This window comes from Salvelinus alpinus, chromosome 4 (assembly GCF_045679555.1).
Source record: "Salvelinus alpinus chromosome 4, SLU_Salpinus.1, whole genome shotgun sequence".
Lineage (NCBI taxonomy): Eukaryota > Metazoa > Chordata > Actinopteri > Salmoniformes > Salmonidae > Salvelinus > Salvelinus alpinus.
The window spans coordinates 94,800,348-94,818,182 of record NC_092089.1 but is presented as its reverse complement, the minus strand read 5'-3'; the positions used below and the strand labels follow the sequence as shown (position 1 = coordinate 94,818,182).

At 41.3% G+C, this 17,835-nt stretch overlaps 1 protein-coding gene across 1 annotated transcript; it reads left to right on the top strand.

The window, feature by feature from the left end:
* Positions 1-9,900: 9,900 nt before the first annotated feature.
* Positions 9,901-12,310, top strand: LOC139574698 (homeobox protein Nkx-2.5-like). Its single transcript, XM_071399510.1, has 2 exons — positions 9,901-10,752; positions 11,286-12,310. The coding sequence occupies exons 1-2, from the start codon at positions 10,419-10,421 to the stop codon at positions 11,897-11,899; spliced, it is 948 nt and encodes a 315-aa protein (XP_071255611.1). The 5' UTR covers positions 9,901-10,418; the 3' UTR covers positions 11,900-12,310.
* Positions 12,311-17,835: the final 5,525 nt, after the last annotated feature.

Genomic DNA, 17,835 nt, shown 5'->3' with positions numbered 1-17,835 from the left:
ATGGTCCTGCAGACAGACAAGCTACAGACAGACACGCTAGACGGTCCTGCAGACAGACACGCTAGACGGTCCTACAGACAGACACACTACAGACAGACATGCTACAGAAAGTCCTACAGACACGCCACAGACTGTCCTGCGGACGCGCCACGGACGGTCCTGCAGACAGGCACGCTAGACGGTCCTACAGACAGACACACTACAGACAGACATGATACAGACAGTCCTATAGACACGCCACAGACTGTCCTGCGGACGCGCCACGGACGGTCCTGCAGACAGGCACGCTAGACGGTCCTACAGACACACGCTACAGATGGTCCTACAGACAGACACGCCACAGACAGTTCTACAGGCACGCCACAGACGGTCCTACAGACACGCCACAGACAGTCCTACTGACACGCGACAGACAGCCCTACATACAGTCCTACAGACACGCTACAGATGGTCCTACAGACATGCTACAGACAGTCCGGCAGACATGCTACAGACAGATACGCTACAGACAGTCCTACAGACAGACATGCTACAGACAGACATACAGACAGTCCTACAGACACATTACAGACAGTTGTACAACACGCTACAGACATACACGCTACAGACAGACATGCTACAGACAGTCCTACAGACACACTACAGACAGTTTTACAACACGCTACAGACATACACGCTACAGACAGTCCTACAGACACACTACAGACAGTTTTACAACACGCTACAGACATACACGCTACAGACAGTCCTACAGACACACTACAGACAGTTTTACAACACGCTACAGACATACACGCTACAGACAGTCCTACAGACACACTACAGACAGTTTTACAACACGCTACAGACATACACGCTACAGACAGTCCTACAGACACACTACAGACAGTTTTACAACACGCTACAGACATACACGCTACAGACACACTACAGACAGTTTTACAACACGCTACAGACAGACACGCTACAGACAGACACGCTACAGACAGACACGCTGCAGACAGTCCTACAGACAGACATGCTACAGACAGTCCTACAGACAGACATGCTACAGACAGTCCTACAGACAGTCCTACAGACAGACATGCTACAGACAGTCCTACAGACAGACACGCTGCAGACAGTCCTACAGACAGACATGCTACAGACAGTCCTACAGACAGACACGCTGCAGACAGTCCTACAGACAGTCCTACAGACAGACATGCTACAGACAGTCCTACAGACAGACATGCTACAGACAGACAGTCCTACAGACAGACATGCTACAGACAGTCCTACAGACAGACACGCTGCAGACAGTCCTACAGACAGACAGTCCTACAGACAGACACGCTACAGACAGTCCTACAGACAGACACGCTACAGACAGTCCTACAGACAGTCCTGCAGACACACTACAGACACGCTACAGACACACTACAGACATTCATACAGACACGCTAGACATACAGTAGCACCCCAGAAACTGCATCTCAGTAAGCATCAGTAGTATGATTGACTAGTATGATTCGCTACAGACATTCATACAGACACGCAACAGACATTCATACAGACACGCTTCAGACATTCATACAGACACGCTACAGACATTCATACAGACACGTGGCGGACATTCATACAGGCACGCTACAGACATTCACACAGACACGCTACAGACATTCATGCAGACACGCTACAGACACGCTACAGACATGTGGCGGACATTCATACAGACACGCTACGGACATTCACACAGACACGCTACAGACATGCATACAGACACGCCACAGACATTCATACAGACACGCTAGACATACAGTAGCACCCCAGTAACTGCATCTCAGTAAGCATCAGTAGTATGATTGACTAGTATGATTGATTGACTAGTGTGATTGACTAGTATGATTGATTGACTAGTATGATTGACTAGTATGATTGATTGACTAGTATGATTGACTAGTATGATTGACTAGTATGATTGATTGACTAGTATGATTGATTGACTAGTTTGATTGACTAGTATGATTGATTGAATAGTATGATTGATTGAATAGTATGATTGATTGACTAGTATGATTGATTGACTAGTATGATTGATTGACTAGTATGATTGACTAGTATGATTGATTGACTAGTATGATTGATTGACTAGTATGATTGATTGACTAGTATGATTGATTGACTAGTATGTATGATTGACTAGTATGATTGATTGACTAGTATGATTGATTGACTAGTATGATTGATTGACTAGTATGATTGATTGACTAGTATGATTGATTGACTAGTATGATTGACTAGTATGATTGATTGATTAGTATGATTGATTGACTAGTATGATTGATTGACTAGTATGATTGATTGACTAGTATGTATGATTGACTAGTATGATTGATTGACTAGTATGATTGATTGACTAATATGATTGACTAGTATGATTGCCTGCCTGTTATGATAAATGAGTTTGATTGATTGACAGGTGTGTTTCTGATGATACCACTGAGCGCTGTACAGCTGAAGCCATCTCCAGACTCCAGACTGAAGCCAGTCTGTACACTAACGTGACACCACAAGACTATGAAAGCCCACTCAGCTAAACTCCTAGGCATTAGCCCAGGGAGCTAACATAAATATTGAGGTTTCTGCAGTCAAGTAACCAGGAGCAGTCAATCAACAGTGTCTTCCTGTTTAACCTCCAGGTCAGACCCCCCTCTCTCTCTTCCTGGCCACAGTCATATGCTAAAATGGCACCCTATTCCCTACATTGTGCACTATATAGGGAATAGGGTGCCATTGGGACGCCGCCCAGTGAGGACCCCCACACTGGCTCCGGCTGCAGTCCGCTGTTATTCTAAATGGTAGATTTACCAAGGCCACTAGAGAATTCCTCTGGGCCACAGCCAAAAGCTGTCCGGCCGCACGAGGAGAGAGGAAAGGAGGACGAGAACTCACCTCAACGGTTCCTGAGGAGCGACTCTTTCCCTCTCCTCCTCCCCTGTTCCTTCTTCCACCTCTTCTTACAGTTCAGAGGTGTATGTTGGTCAGTCATGGAGGCTCTCCTGCCCCTCTAAGCTTCGACATGTCTATTCAGATGATGTGACATCCTATTGCAGTTCATTGTCTTATCATTGGGCACCAGGTGTGTCCCTTCATTAATAATGTAAATGACTGTAACTGACAATCTGTTCCATATTCTGTCACTATCTTCTGCATTTTGTGTTCCGGGAGAAATAGTCTGAAGTGCTTCCTGTTTCTCAGTGTTCCATACAGCACGTCACTTCCTCTACACCTCCAGTTGTGCTCATGGATTAGCAGCCGCACCAGAATGACCATACAGAATGTGGTCTGGTATGGTTTTAATTCACCTGTCTGATAATGTGTATACAAACAGTACTATGAAACTCTAAGGACTCATGGAATCAAAATCAACAGAAATGTATCTTGATATCATTAAAGTGTATTTTTGTGTGAATATTTTGTACACTGAGTTTGGTCATGAAGGTGTTGTGTGTCCAGTAGGTAGCTCTGATCATGAACTGCATGACAACAACTCAGAGGAATTATAACCACTTTATAATACTGACACGAGATACAGAAAAGATGCATTGAAAAACATGCATACCACAAAGATAAGACAAGGAATTATTTTAATGCACAAGAGACTGAGGGTGGACTTTCTCAGCTACAATGAATGTCTTGTTCAATACCAGGGCAACGTTCAGTTGCCAAACGTTGTCAAACATTGCAGATAGTAAGTAACGCCATGAATAGAGCAGACATGATTCCTTGTTCTCAGGTAGCAGATGCAAGTTTGTTCTACATAACATATTTCTATCTGAACATTTTAAAACGTGCCCCTGATCACTAAAGTGTAATATTGTGTGATACCGCCTCCTTCAGGTCAAACCACATACTGCACAATCATACTTTTAAGAATCAATTGGACAAATTGCTGTGGTCAGAGGAATATCACACAGAAAAGAAACCATCTATGATTGCATTACACCTTTAAATAACCCCTTACACCTTTAACATGTTATTGTGAAGTTCAGTTACAAAGACCACAATAGAACAAGAACAGGCTGTCATGACAGATCTTACAGCACCAGGACTACAGAAACAGACATCAACTAGCTGTCTTACATTTCAAAATATATTCCATGTACACAAGAAAACAAACTTACATTTCACGTCATATTATTTATCACACAAGCACTGAAAAATGTAAGCCTGTGAAAATATCTTTGTCATGGGCAATATAAACCACCTCTCAGCCCACACCGTACTATCACCCTCAAATTCTAATCTGGAACTCAAAGTCCGTTCCACTGCTTTTTTTCCATAATTCCCCTCTACTCAGGGCCTGATTTAGACCTGGGACACCAGGTGGGTGCAATTCGTTATCAGGTAGAACAGAAAATCATTAGGCTCCGGAGCTCGTAGGACAGGGGTGTGTCAAACTCATCCCACGGATGGCAGAGTGTCTGCGGGTTTTTGGTTTATCCTTTCAAATAAGACTTAGACAAGGTGTGGGGAGTTCCTTACTAATTAGTGACCTTAAATCATCGTTCAAGAACAAGGTTGGAGTGAAAAGACGCAGAGACTTGGCCCTCGTGGAATGAGTTTGGCACGTGTCGTAGGGTAAGATTTCAATAGCCCTGTGCTACACCATCTTGACAATGATGGATTATCTTGTACATTTTAATTGAGAAGAGATCTGAAACCGAAGAGGCCCAACATCAGCTGGGAAAAGCTGTAGACAAAACAATAACAGCATGTAATACAGGCCAGAACCCATATCGTCCCAGCCCCCATAGGGACCATCACACTACCTTGAACTCAGTTACACACTCACTGATCCCCGGCCAAGCCTCAGAACATGAGCTGAGAGGGGTGAGAGGTCTGAGGAGAGGAGAGGGAGGGACGGAGAAATGAAGACAAATGGTGCACAGACAGAAGACACTTCACATGGCTACTCACACATCACAATACACACTGTTTCAACTACAGTAATGACCACATGGTGGTGGACTAGGACTACTGACAAAAATATCATGTGACAGCCACCAAAAACCATAAAAATAAATCAAATCAAATCAAAATCAAATCAAATTTTATTAGTCACATACACATGGTTAGCAGATGTTAATGCGAGTGTAGCGAAATGCTTGTGCTTCTAGTTCCGACAATGCAGTAATAACCAACAGTAATCTAACCTAACAATTCCACACTACTACCTTACACACACACACAAGTGTAAAGGGATAAAGAATATGTACATAAAGATATATGAATGAGTGGTGGTACAGGAGGAGAGGTAAAGGAGAGCCACACACTCTAGGAGCTCAGATGCAAAAATATTTAATTTACCAACGTTTCGACAGGCAAGCTGTCTTCATCAGGGTACATGATGAACCAAAAACCAAACAAAATTCTGGGTAACAAAATCCACAGATACATTAAATAAAGGGACATACACTACCGTTCAAAAGTTTGGGGTCACTTAAAAATGTAATTGTTTTTTAAAGAAAAGCTATTTTTTGGTCCATTAAAATAACATCAAATTGATCAGATATACAGTGTAGACATTGTTAATGTTGTAAATGACTATTGTAGCTGGAAACGGCTGATTTTTTCATGGAATATCTACATAGGCGTACAGAGGCCCATTATCAGCAACCATCACTCCTGTGTTCCAATAGCACGTTGTGTTAGCTAATCCAAGTTTATCATTTTAAAAGGCTAATTGATCATTAGAAAACCCCTTTGAAATTATGTTAGCACAGCTGAAAACTGTTGTTCTAATTAAAGAAGCAATAAAACTGTCCTTCTTTAGACTAGTTGAGTATCTGGAGCATCAGCATTTGTGGATTCGATTACAGGCTCAAAATGGCCAGAAACAAAAAACGTTCTTCTGAAACTCGTCAGTCTCTTCTTGTTCTGAGAAATGAAGGCTGTTCAATGCGAGAAATTGCCAAGAAACTGAAGATCTCATACAACGCTGTGTACTTCTCCCTTCACAGAACAGCGCAAACTGGCTCTAACCAGAATAGAAAGAGGAGTGGGAGGCCCCGGTGCACAACTGAGCAAGAAGACAAGTACATGAGAGTGTATAGTTTGAGAAACAGACGCATCACAAGTCCTCAACTGCCAGCTTCATTAAATAGTACCCGCAAAACACCAGTGTCAACGTCAACAGTGAAGAGGCGACTCCAGAATGCTGGCCTTCTTAAAGAAACTTTCAAAGTTCTTGATGTTTTTCATGTCTAAAGTAATGATGGACTGTTGTTTCTCTTTGCTTATGTGTGTTGTTCTTGTCATAATATGGACTTGGTCTTTTAACAAATAGGGCTATCTTCTGTATACCACCCCCCCCCCCACCTTGTCACAACACAACTGATTGGCTGAAATGCATTAAGAAGGAAAGAAATTCCGAAAATGATCTTTTATCAAGGCACACCTGTTAATTGAAATGCATTCCAGGTGACTACCTCATTAAGCTGGTTGAGAGAATGCCTAGAGTGTGCCAAGCTGTCATCAGGCAAAGGTTGGCTACTTTGAAGAATCTCAAATATAAAATATATTTTGATTTCTTTAACACTTTTTTGGTTACTACATGATTCCATATGTGTTATTTCATAGATCTGATGTCTTAACTATTATTCTACAATATAGAAAATAGTAAAAATAAAGAAAAACCCTGGAATGAGTAGGTGTGTCCAAACTTTTGACTGGTACTGTATATACATATTTATTTTTATGTATATATTTTTTAAGCTTATTCAAGTAAATTAAAAGACGGGCCCAAGTGTCTGTGCCCTAACCTGACCTAACTTTTCAGAGAGTTGCCAGTGACACAGCAAGGAACAGCGTCTGTCTTGGCCACAGCTATGTCAGAAAAACTAAAGATGATCCATTCAGGAAATCGTATCTGCATCCAGCTGCTGCTAATATTATATGGAACAATCAGGGTGTGAGAGAGATGGAGGGACACCTGGGTGACAGACCAGTCACCACATGTAGTCCGGCCTTGGATTGGGGGAGGGAGGGGAGAGAGACAGAGACAGAGACAGAGACTGAGAGAGCGAGAGAGACAGAGACAGAGACAGAGACAGAGACAGAGACAGAGAGAGCAAGGAGAGAGAGAGAGAGAGAAGAAAGAGAAAATAAGTCAGAAAGAGAGAGAAGTACAGTATTGTGTCTGAGGATTAATTGATACATGGGGGAATAGAGTTATATGAAGGGGAATAGGTGAACTCTTCAACCTCAAACAAGTGTTGGGTGTGAAAAAAAGATTTGAGGGGTCTTTGTTCTGACTGTTCAGACAAGATTAAACCATTATGATTGAGGACTGATTTTTTCGTGATCATATTTTAATAACATGTATTATTTATTAATTGTATAATTACAGAATGTATATTCATGATAAGGTAATGAGTTAGTTGGTAATGATGATATTTTCCCACTTTATTTTGGGTCTAGCCTACACATAACTTCATGTTAGCTCTAGGCCTAGGCTACCAAACAATGACTTGTTGTGTTTGTAATTTACATAACAAATCCATGTGTTTGTAAACAACCTACATAGGTATATTTCGTATGGATGATTTAATATAAAATTGTTAACAATTCAAATATGATACATTTGTATTTTAGTAAACCATAAAGGCATATTGGCAACATTCTCAGATTAATAATGAGCAAATAATATTGAACCAAGCTAAATTATATTTTGCATGGACTAAATTAGGTTATAGAAACGTAGTAGGCCTAATCCTAATTAACCTAGTGGTTTGAGCGTTGGGCCAGTAACCAGAAGGTTGCTGGATCGAATCCCCGAGCTGACAAGGTAAAAATCTGTCGTTCTGCCCCTGAACAAGGCAGTTAACCAGCTGTTCCCCGGTAGGCCGTCATTGTAAAATAAGAATTTGTTCTTAACTGACTTGCCTAGTTAAATAAAGGTTAAATAAATAATCATCAAATTGGTTATCTATTATTTTTCGTTTGGAACGAATATTTAACTGCATCATACCTGCCAACATTGTCTGATCAAATGCATTTGACATTTACAAATTACAATTTCAATAATTATGTAGGCCTAAATTGACCTATCTTAATTTATCTAAATGAAATGCCAAGACGAAAAAAATGTGTCTACGTTTGTCACATAATCAGTGACAAAAGAAAAATAGAAGTTGTTTGTCTAAGTCACGCACTAATTAATGTATCTTGAAGGGCAGGTAAATTGAAACTATTAACGTCCACAGTAAAATAGGCCTAAAGATTGGCTACAATTGAACACAGCATAACAATATCGACTTCCATTAGGCTAAGAATCAATTATCGACGATATCTAATTCGATTATTTATCAGATCAACGATTAAACCTGTTAATCTTTCCAAGGTAATTAGTCAGCGCCATTAGAAAGGTGTTAAGATCACCAATATGATTGACAGGTCTCGAGGACGGCGGAAAGACGCCAGTCCCTAGTGCTAATGCGCGTGGCGTCTGCTCGCGCTGCTCTCCCGACAGTCCACATACACAGGAACCGTCACAGACTCATTAGATAAAACACACACAGCCCCCGAGAATATCCTCAACTATCCAGTCCAGCGGAAGTTTTTAAGCTGCCTTATCTATCGCTTTATCTAACTAGAGATGTGCTGAAGACAGACGGGTCGGGGAGGGAGAGAGGGAGGGACGGAGGGAGAGAAATACATTTTACTTTTTAAAAAACATTTTAGTAATTTAGCAGACAGTAGTGAGTGCATAGCCCATGTTTGTACTTTTTCGTCGAGAGAGAGAATGCATTAGGGATATGAACCATGTGAACCATGAACCATGTCATGTTCAGTTTGGGCAGTTGACACAGAGAGTGCTTGCTAAATTGAGGTCAATTTAACTGAAATCCCATGTTATTAATGAAGGCCTGAAATAGAACTGTAACTCTGTGTTGTTGTCTGTGTCACACTGCTTTGCTTTATCTTGGCCAGGTCGAAGTTGTAAATGAGAACTTGTTCTCAACTAGCCTAACTGGTTAAATAAAGTTGAAATAAAAATATATAAAAAAATAAACTCAAACTTGGTCAGATAGTCCTGCAGGTCCTTGGCCTGTCTGTCACAAACTGTGTATAGCCTTTCAACTTTGATTGAGATTGGCCACAACAGACTGCAGCCAACTCAATGTTAATTGTTTACACACCTTAAGAGGGAAAAATAAGTCATGAAGAAAGAAAAAAACGATTTCCATGCCCTGCACTGAGGCTTGTCTGAGTTCCGTTTACTATATTTCACAAATAATGGCTGCACGAGTCACCGCAGGGTTGATGCTCTCTCTACTTCGCGACCATTCATCAGTTTTCGAGGCGCGCAAATAGTCTTTAAAACTATAAACACCGCGAGCCGGGTCGGAGACAGTGGGACCCATTTAGTTCCCGGGATCTATGTTAAACGATGCTGGAGATAAAACAAACGATAATACTGTCTGTCTCGGCACCGCTGTCTCCACCAGCATTAATAATGGGTGTGATGCCAACCCTGCGCGAGGTACTCTCAGCGCGTCGTGGGATCTTTACGCACACCGATTCTCTCCAAAAACCTTGTCCTACAGTTATTTTATTATATGCATTTTTATAGAATAACGTGAATAATCGAATAACTAGGCCTATGATAGGCCCTACTTATTTCATAACACATGTGTACTGTGTACCTAGCCTGTACATGATGGCTGCAAGTAGGCCTACACGAATGTGTCATAAGGAATAACTATAGAAATGTTATGGCATGTGTGACACTCCTGGCCCGGCTGTGCTCCGTGGGTGGGGGGGTGCTGGTTTGTTGTCGTCTGTTATCACGTCCTGATAGCCAGGTCAGCGGCAGGCACCAGGATTTGTGTCCGACAGACAGACATGGTTTCAGGTTCCAGTGTAACAGCAAGACCATAGGGACCAACGTGTCTCTTCGTCCCTATGGTCTTGCTGCTAGGGAAGTTCTATTCTACTTAGCTTTCAACAATATACATTTTAAGGGGAAATATTAATAAAAACGTATAATAAATTCCAACCATCGACAAAAGGCGTGTTTGTGACCGTGCGTAATTGGGCTGAAGTTGCATTCTGGATTCAGATGCAGCACGGACATGTAGGGTTACCTTACTAGCTATTGTTTTGACGTAACCGGAACTGCGAACACCAATAGGAAGTCCCCTAACAACGTCTCATGAGAGATTTAACCTCCCCCTCTCTCCCCCTGCGTCTCAGAAAAGAGGCCAAGAAAAGTTAGGGACTCGAGTTGATAGTCAAGATGCATTCTTCAGTCAAGATCCCCCTCGGTTAAACAAATGAGTACTTGAGCTCAGTAAATATTACCAAGAAGAGGACATTTTGAAATCATCGGTTTGTTGCCATTTATATGTCAGATTAACTGTTCCTTGGCAATGTTTTCGAGCCCCAGCACGTCCACACCCTTCTCGGTTAAGGATATATTAAACCTGGAGCAGCACACTAGTGCTGAGGACCTGGTCTCACTGGACATCTCTCCACGGATGGACTGTGCCTTACCGACCTCCTCCTGCATGCTGGCCCGCCTGAAACAGGAGCCGCTCCGGGAGATATCGTCTGGAAGCTCGCTGTTTGGAGAGGAGCTCCATGGTGTTAAAGCCAACAGAAATACTGACCTCAACTTCGCCGCTCCCTTTTATGGGAAATCTTTCTTAGAAATGGATATCAAGGATGGGAAGACGTACAGCTTTGAGGTGAAACACAGAAAAGGTAAGAGTTTATATGATATTACTATCGAAATAGCCCTACGTAGGCCCATGTGGAAATCTGAATAGTTATGCAAGTAACGAACAGATTTGCGTCAGGCACAATCTAAAAGCCTTTTAAAAGATGTGTGTGCTAAGGACATAAGGCATTTCACAACTGATGCAATAGTAATTATACTCCTATATTATACCCTTATTCTGGACTAGCAGCAGTAATAAGGAGGCCTAATCTATTTTACAATAAAGGAGAAACGTTGCTAATTGGAGTTTAGATTGAATTATCTCGTCAGGATACCAAACAGTTTCATGGAAGTCTGATTACAATTGATAAAATATAGCAGTCACCTTCATAATTGACTGAACCCGTTTGACTTTTTGGACTCTAGGATGTAGGGCAGACCTAGAAAGTGTGTCTAATTTCTTAAACGTCTGAAAAAGTATCTGAGCTGAATTCCTATTTTTGGGTCCTTTTATACAATTTAACCTACTGGAATGAAATGTTTTTCTTAATTTGTTGGTTTATTTCTATTCCACTAGACATGTCCTACATCTCTCAGAGCGAGCCGGTGGAGGGCCTGAAGTCAGAGGACCCGGATCGACCAGCCAAACCCCGGAAGCGCAGGAAGCCGCGCGTGCTGTTTTCACAGGCGCAGGTGTATGAGCTGGAGCGTCGCTTCAAGCAGCAGAAGTACCTGTCGGCTCCGGAGAGAGATCACCTGGCCGGGGTGCTCAAACTGACCCCCACACAGGTCAAGATCTGGTTCCAGAACCGCCGCTACAAGTGCAAGAGACAGCGACAGGACCAGAGCCTGGAGATGGTCGGTATCCCGCCGCCGAGACGCATCTCAGTCCCAGTACTGGTCCGAGACGGGAAGCCCTGCCTTGGAGACTCGACGACCTATAATACTTCATATAATGTGGGCCTTAACCATTTCACTTATAACAGTTACCCAGCGTTCAGTAATTATCCCAGTCCTGGCTGTAATACGAACTATGCGTGTAACTATCCAACCACTGCGGTGCAGTCTATCCAGCCCTCACAAAACAACGGGAATTACATGAACTTCGGCGTTGGAGAGTTAAATAACGTTCAAAACACGTTTCCGTCCGGCAATGGAGTGTCTTCTTTACATGGAATCAGAGCGTGGTGAACGAAGGATCGAAATATAACATTATCATCAGACAAATGAATGATGTTTTAAATTGCATGCGCTTTTACGCAATGGACTCATCGGCCTCGAGTGTTGTTATGTTCTCGTTATATTCCATTTACTGTACTTCGACTGGCAAACTATTGATGCATAAACTAAGTTCATTTGATTTTTATTACTAGTTTCTGAGATGGAATAGGGAATTCATAATTGTAAAGTTGTATAAGAGATGTAGTTTATTACTTCAGTGGGAATAAAACATATGTATACAATTTGTCAGTGGACATCTTTCCCTCACTATAGCTATTTTCCGTTTTCTTTGAGATCACAAATGTACTGTGTGGCAATTATATTTGTAGGTATTTAATAATACACGTATTATTTGTAAATAAAGCTTTTCTTTGATGTAAATTGTACATTTCCTGCATCAAACTGACAGGCTACTTCACGTGGGCAGACAACACGACATATTCTGAGTGGGAAAAAGTATGAATTAATATGAACAAACAACTAGAATGGGATCCAATTCGATATCGCCTGATTTATTTCTATCTTCAATTGCTTATAAATTATTTCTAAATATCAAATGTAGCCTATCGACCAATTATAATTTTAGGCCTAGTGCTTTCATAAAACTATAGCCTATCACTACGAATTCTATCGACCATGAACGATTTCAAAGGCTAAATGTATTATTACATTTCTACTACATATATATTTTACTTATATTACTATTATGCTTAATTAATCATGGATTAGCCTAATTGTATTATTATAATATTATTATTATATAATAATAGCATAGCATACAACAGTTGTCAAATCAAAGAGGAAATAATATGTTCAAGATCCCACAATCTTCTATGCATTTAAATCATTATTAAATCAAATTATATTTGTCACGTACACATGTTTAGTATATGTTATTGAGAGTGTAGCGAAATGCTTGTTTCTAGCTCCAACAGTGCAGAAACACTGGAACATAACATCTCCACTATGTGTTCTTCAATTTCACTACTCACTGTTATACATATTGAGCAGGCCTATCCTAGCATGTAAAGAGACAGTATGTCAGTGTGTTTAATATTAGGAAAATCGTCCATCACTGTAGCCCATAGTAATTGCCTTTGTCTATAGCCAGCACACATTCCAAGTAATCCATGTCAAACAATCTCACCCGCTTTCAGTGCAGCGGTTCATGTATGTTTAACGTCAGGTTAAACCCTTCAAGTGGCTATTAGAGACCTTCAATCTGCTATAACCGGAAACTTAAGGTTGTAAAAGTAAAAACACATTTTTACAACGACCAGCCGGTCTCTCCATAAAACATGCTTGGAGCATGTCACGCAATTTTGACTAAATAAGACAAATATGTGGTATAGGGCCTGAGACGGTATTTGTATATAGACTAAGTCCATAGTCACGGGAAGTAGTTTTGGGGGTGGGCGTGATGCGATTTTTTTGCTGACGGGGAAAATAAGAAAAAAAATGTCGCGCTGTCTCGATCGGTCTGCTAATACAGGACTAGTGAATGGCCACAGCACTACTCTAGTGACAACATTTAAACTAGCATCTGAGTGTTTTCCAGCATATGTAACTTGAGTCTGATAATGATCTGTACAAAAACAGTTAATCTGATAATATTGGTGGAATATAAAAGTACTTGCTTGATATATGTTTTCCAGTTTCTTACTTTGCAAATGCAACTTATTTCTATGTGAAAACTGAAATAGTAATGTTGATTCCTTTTCCATTTTAATAGACACTCTTATGCAGAGCAACTAACAGTAGTAGTGAGTGCATTCATTTTCCTACTTTTTCGTACTGGTGCCCGTGGGAATCGAACCCATAACCCTAGCATGGCAAGCGCCATGCTCTACCAACATCCTCAAATCACATCATCACAAACCACTTCATCACAAACCACTTGATGTCTCAATGTACTCAATTACTGTAGTGGTCATTGTTTTTCTTCATGGTGATGGAAAGTCTACTGGTACAAACCTAGATGATCAGTCTATGTACAATACAGTAATGTACATTTACATGAAGTGGTTTGTAAGGATGGTAAATTAATACTGCACAAAAAAATGGTTGATTTCAATGTTGTTTGATCAAGAAAAACATTTAATTTGATGTAAATGTTTTGTGTCTTTGCCCATAACTTTGCACATTTTGATGTAAACGTTCTTTCTGGATTCCATTAGAATGACATCACAGAGAACGGCCCAGGGCAACAACTCTTACATTTACAACTATACAAATCCTGCAATACACTGACCTTAATTATACAACTATCTTTTTTACCAAAGCAGATATGCTGAAAAAATATGTTTTTGCCTGCGCTACAGCCTTCTGTATCGGTTCGCTAATACTAGTAAATGCAAAGGGGACAATTTTTGTGAAAACATATTTTTTCCCCAAAACATTTATTTGATTAGATTTTTTATTCAGATTTTTCAGGGGGCGATGCCTCATCATAAGTCTATAGGTCCGGGCTACAACGGGAAGTCCAGTTAGACCTACTTCTTCTACAGGTGCATGCCAGTCCCCATTAGCTTATAAAAACGGAACACTTTTAAAAGGGTGAGGTCGTGAGATACCATCACTGACATAATTAAAATATTTACAGAGAGGTCTGTGTCGGTTCAGAAGGGTTGCGTTAAAGTCCCTCTGAGGGGTCTTCAGTAGAAACAGTTCAGGGTTCGTGGAAATGCGTTCATCATCCTCATCTTTAATCAGACAGTTACCGCTGATCCACAGTCAGATTCTGAAATCGCTCACATGACCCCAGAAATACACAGACAAATGTCATTTGAAATTGCACTGAATAACATAAAAAGCCATCACTGTGCATATAGGCCTAAAATGAAAAGAGCCTTGTTTAATATGGCTGTAGAGTGGACAGGGCTGTTATTTATCAAGTAGTAGCCAGAATAATTGTTGATGCGTTTCAATAATATGCCTATATGATAATTACATTTGAGTAATTTAGTAGACACTCTTTCTTATCCAGAGCGTCTTACAAATCAGTTGATAATGGTTCTGATGAACTGGATACAGAGCCTACAGAAAATATTCATACCCCTTGACTTATTCCACATTTTGTTGTGTTACAGCCTTAATTCCAAATGGATTAAATCTTTTTTTCTCTCTCACCCATCTACACACAATGTCCCATAATGATAAAGTATAAACATGTTTTTAGAAATGTTAGCAAATGAAAATGAAATACAGAAATATATTCTATTTACATAAGTATTCACACCCCTGAGTCAATCAATACATGATAGAAGCACCTTTGGCAGTGATTACAGCTATGAGTCTTTCTGGGAGGGTCTCTAAGAGCTTTGCAAACCTGGATTGTACAATATTTGCCAATTATTAAAAAATAATAATCTTGAAGCTCTATGAAGTTGGTTGTTGATTATTGCTAGACAGCAATTTTTTAAGCCTTGTCATAGATTTTCAAGACGATTTAAGTCCAAATTGTAACTAGGCCACTGAGGAACATTCAATGTCATCTTGGTAAGCAACTCGAGTGTAGATGTGGCCTTATGTTTTAGGTTGTTGTCTTGCTGAAAGGTGAATTCATCTCCCAGTGTCTGGTGGAAAGCAAACTGAACATGGTTTTCATCTAGGATTTTGCCTGTGCTTAGCTCCATTCCATTCCATCCCATCCCCAGTCTTTAACAATTACAAGCATACCCATAACATGATGCAGCCACCACTATGCTTGAAAATATGGAGAGTGGTACTCAGTAATGTGTTGTATTGGATTTGGTGCAAACATAACACTTTGTATTCATTTCTTTGCCGCATTATTTGCAGTATTACTTTAGTGCCTTGTTGCAAATAGAAGACATGTTTTGGAATATTTTTATTCTGTATAGGCTTCCTTCTTTTCACTCTGTCAATACTATTGTGGAGTAACTACAACGTTGTTGATCTGTCCTCAGTTTCCCCTACCACAGACATTAAACTCTGTAACTGTTTGAACGTCACCATTGGCCTCATGGTGAAATCCCTGAGAGGTTTCCTTCCTCTCCGGCAACTGAGTTAGGAAGGAAGCCTCTATCTTTGTAGTGACTGGGTGTATTGATACACCATCCAAAGTGTAATTAATAACTTCACCATAGCCTCCCGGGTGGCGCAGTGGTCTAAGGCCACCAGAGATTCTGGGTTCGAGCCCAGGCTCTGTCTCAGCCGGCCGCCACCGGGAGGCCCATGGGGCGGCGTACAATTGGCCCAGCGTCGTCCGGGTTAGGGAGGGTTTTGCCGGCAGGGATATCCTTGTCTCATCGCGCACTAGCGACTCCTGTGGCGGGCCGGGCGCAGTACACGCTGACCAGGTCGCCAGGTGTACGGTGTTTCCTCCGACACATTGGTGCGGCTGGCTTCCGGGTTGGATGGGCATTGTGTCAAGAAGCAGTGGGACTTGGTTGGGTTGTGTTTCGGAGGACGCATGGCTCTCGACCTTCGCTTCTCCTGAGTCCGTACGGGAGTTGCAGCGATGAGACAAGACTGTAACTAATACCAATTGGACACCACGAAATTGGGGAGAAAAAAGGGGTAAAAAAAATCTATAATTAACTTCACCATGCTCAAAGGGATATTCAATGTCTGCTTTTTTTTTACCGATCTACCAATACTGTAGGTGACTTTCTTTGTCATGCACTGGGAAAATGCACTGCTCGACTGTGGGACCTTACAGATAATTATATGTTTGGGGTACAGAGATGAAGTAGTCATTCAAAAAGAGTCCATGCAACTTATGTGACTTAAGCACATTTTTACTCCTGAACTTATTTAGGCTTGACATAACAAAGGGGCTGAATACGGACATTTCAGCTTTTCATTTTTAATGAATTAGTAAACATTTCTAAAAACAAAATTGCACTTTGACATTATGGGGTATTGTGTGTAGGCCAGTGACACAATATATTAGTTTAATCCATTTTAAATTCAGGCTGTAACACAACAAAATGTGGGAAAAAGTCAAGAGGTGTGAAAACTTTCTGAAGGCCCTGTAGCACATTAAAAGCCCTTTAGGCAACATTGTGTGGGGGAGCTCACTTCCCCCCACTCTGTGGTACTCAGTGTAGAACACAGTTCAGGGCCTGCCACTAAGCAGGACCTATTCACAATTCAAGATCATGCACACCTCTCCTCTTGATTGACACTATCACGGTGCTATGTAAGAATAGCTCCATTTGCTTGACATAGAGCTGCTATAAGTGTGCAGCTAAAGGGACGGGATGAGGATTTGGAGGAGCACAAATGGCTGCCACTTTAAAACGAGTAAGAACCGCTTAGCCTTCTCCTAGGTCTATCGACTCTCTCCACACGTATTCACTAACGTGTCTTACTGTAAGAACACTAAAAAAGTTGTATTGTCACATATAGGTGAAGTGAAATGTGTTGTTTTACAGGGTCAGCCATAGTAGTACGGTGTCCCTGCAGCAAATTATGGTTAAGTGCCTTGCTCAAGGGCACATCAACAGATTTTTAATCTTGTCAGCCCCGGTATTCAAACCAGCAACTTTTCGGTTACTGGCCCAATCCTCTAACCACTAGGCTACCTGTACCATCTGTCCCCTCTGATTCAGAGCCAGATATGATCCATAACAACACACACAACTGAGACAACTCAGATAGACAAAGTCAGAGGCCTTTATTGGTACACTGAATAGAAACGTCAACATGAAAACAGATTTTTATTTCCCAAATGACATGTGAGACCGTCTTCATGTAGAGGGTAGAGAGGTCATGCAGCTACCAGCCCCCCTCTCCCCACATCCCTTCTCCCCCTCCAAGGTGTTGAAAAGGCAACGTCAGATAACAGGTCCACGCAAATCTTAAAATAACCTCCTCTCATCCTCCACCCCCAGTGGAAAGAAAGGGCGCAGGGACCAGGAGAGTGAAACGGGTCAGAA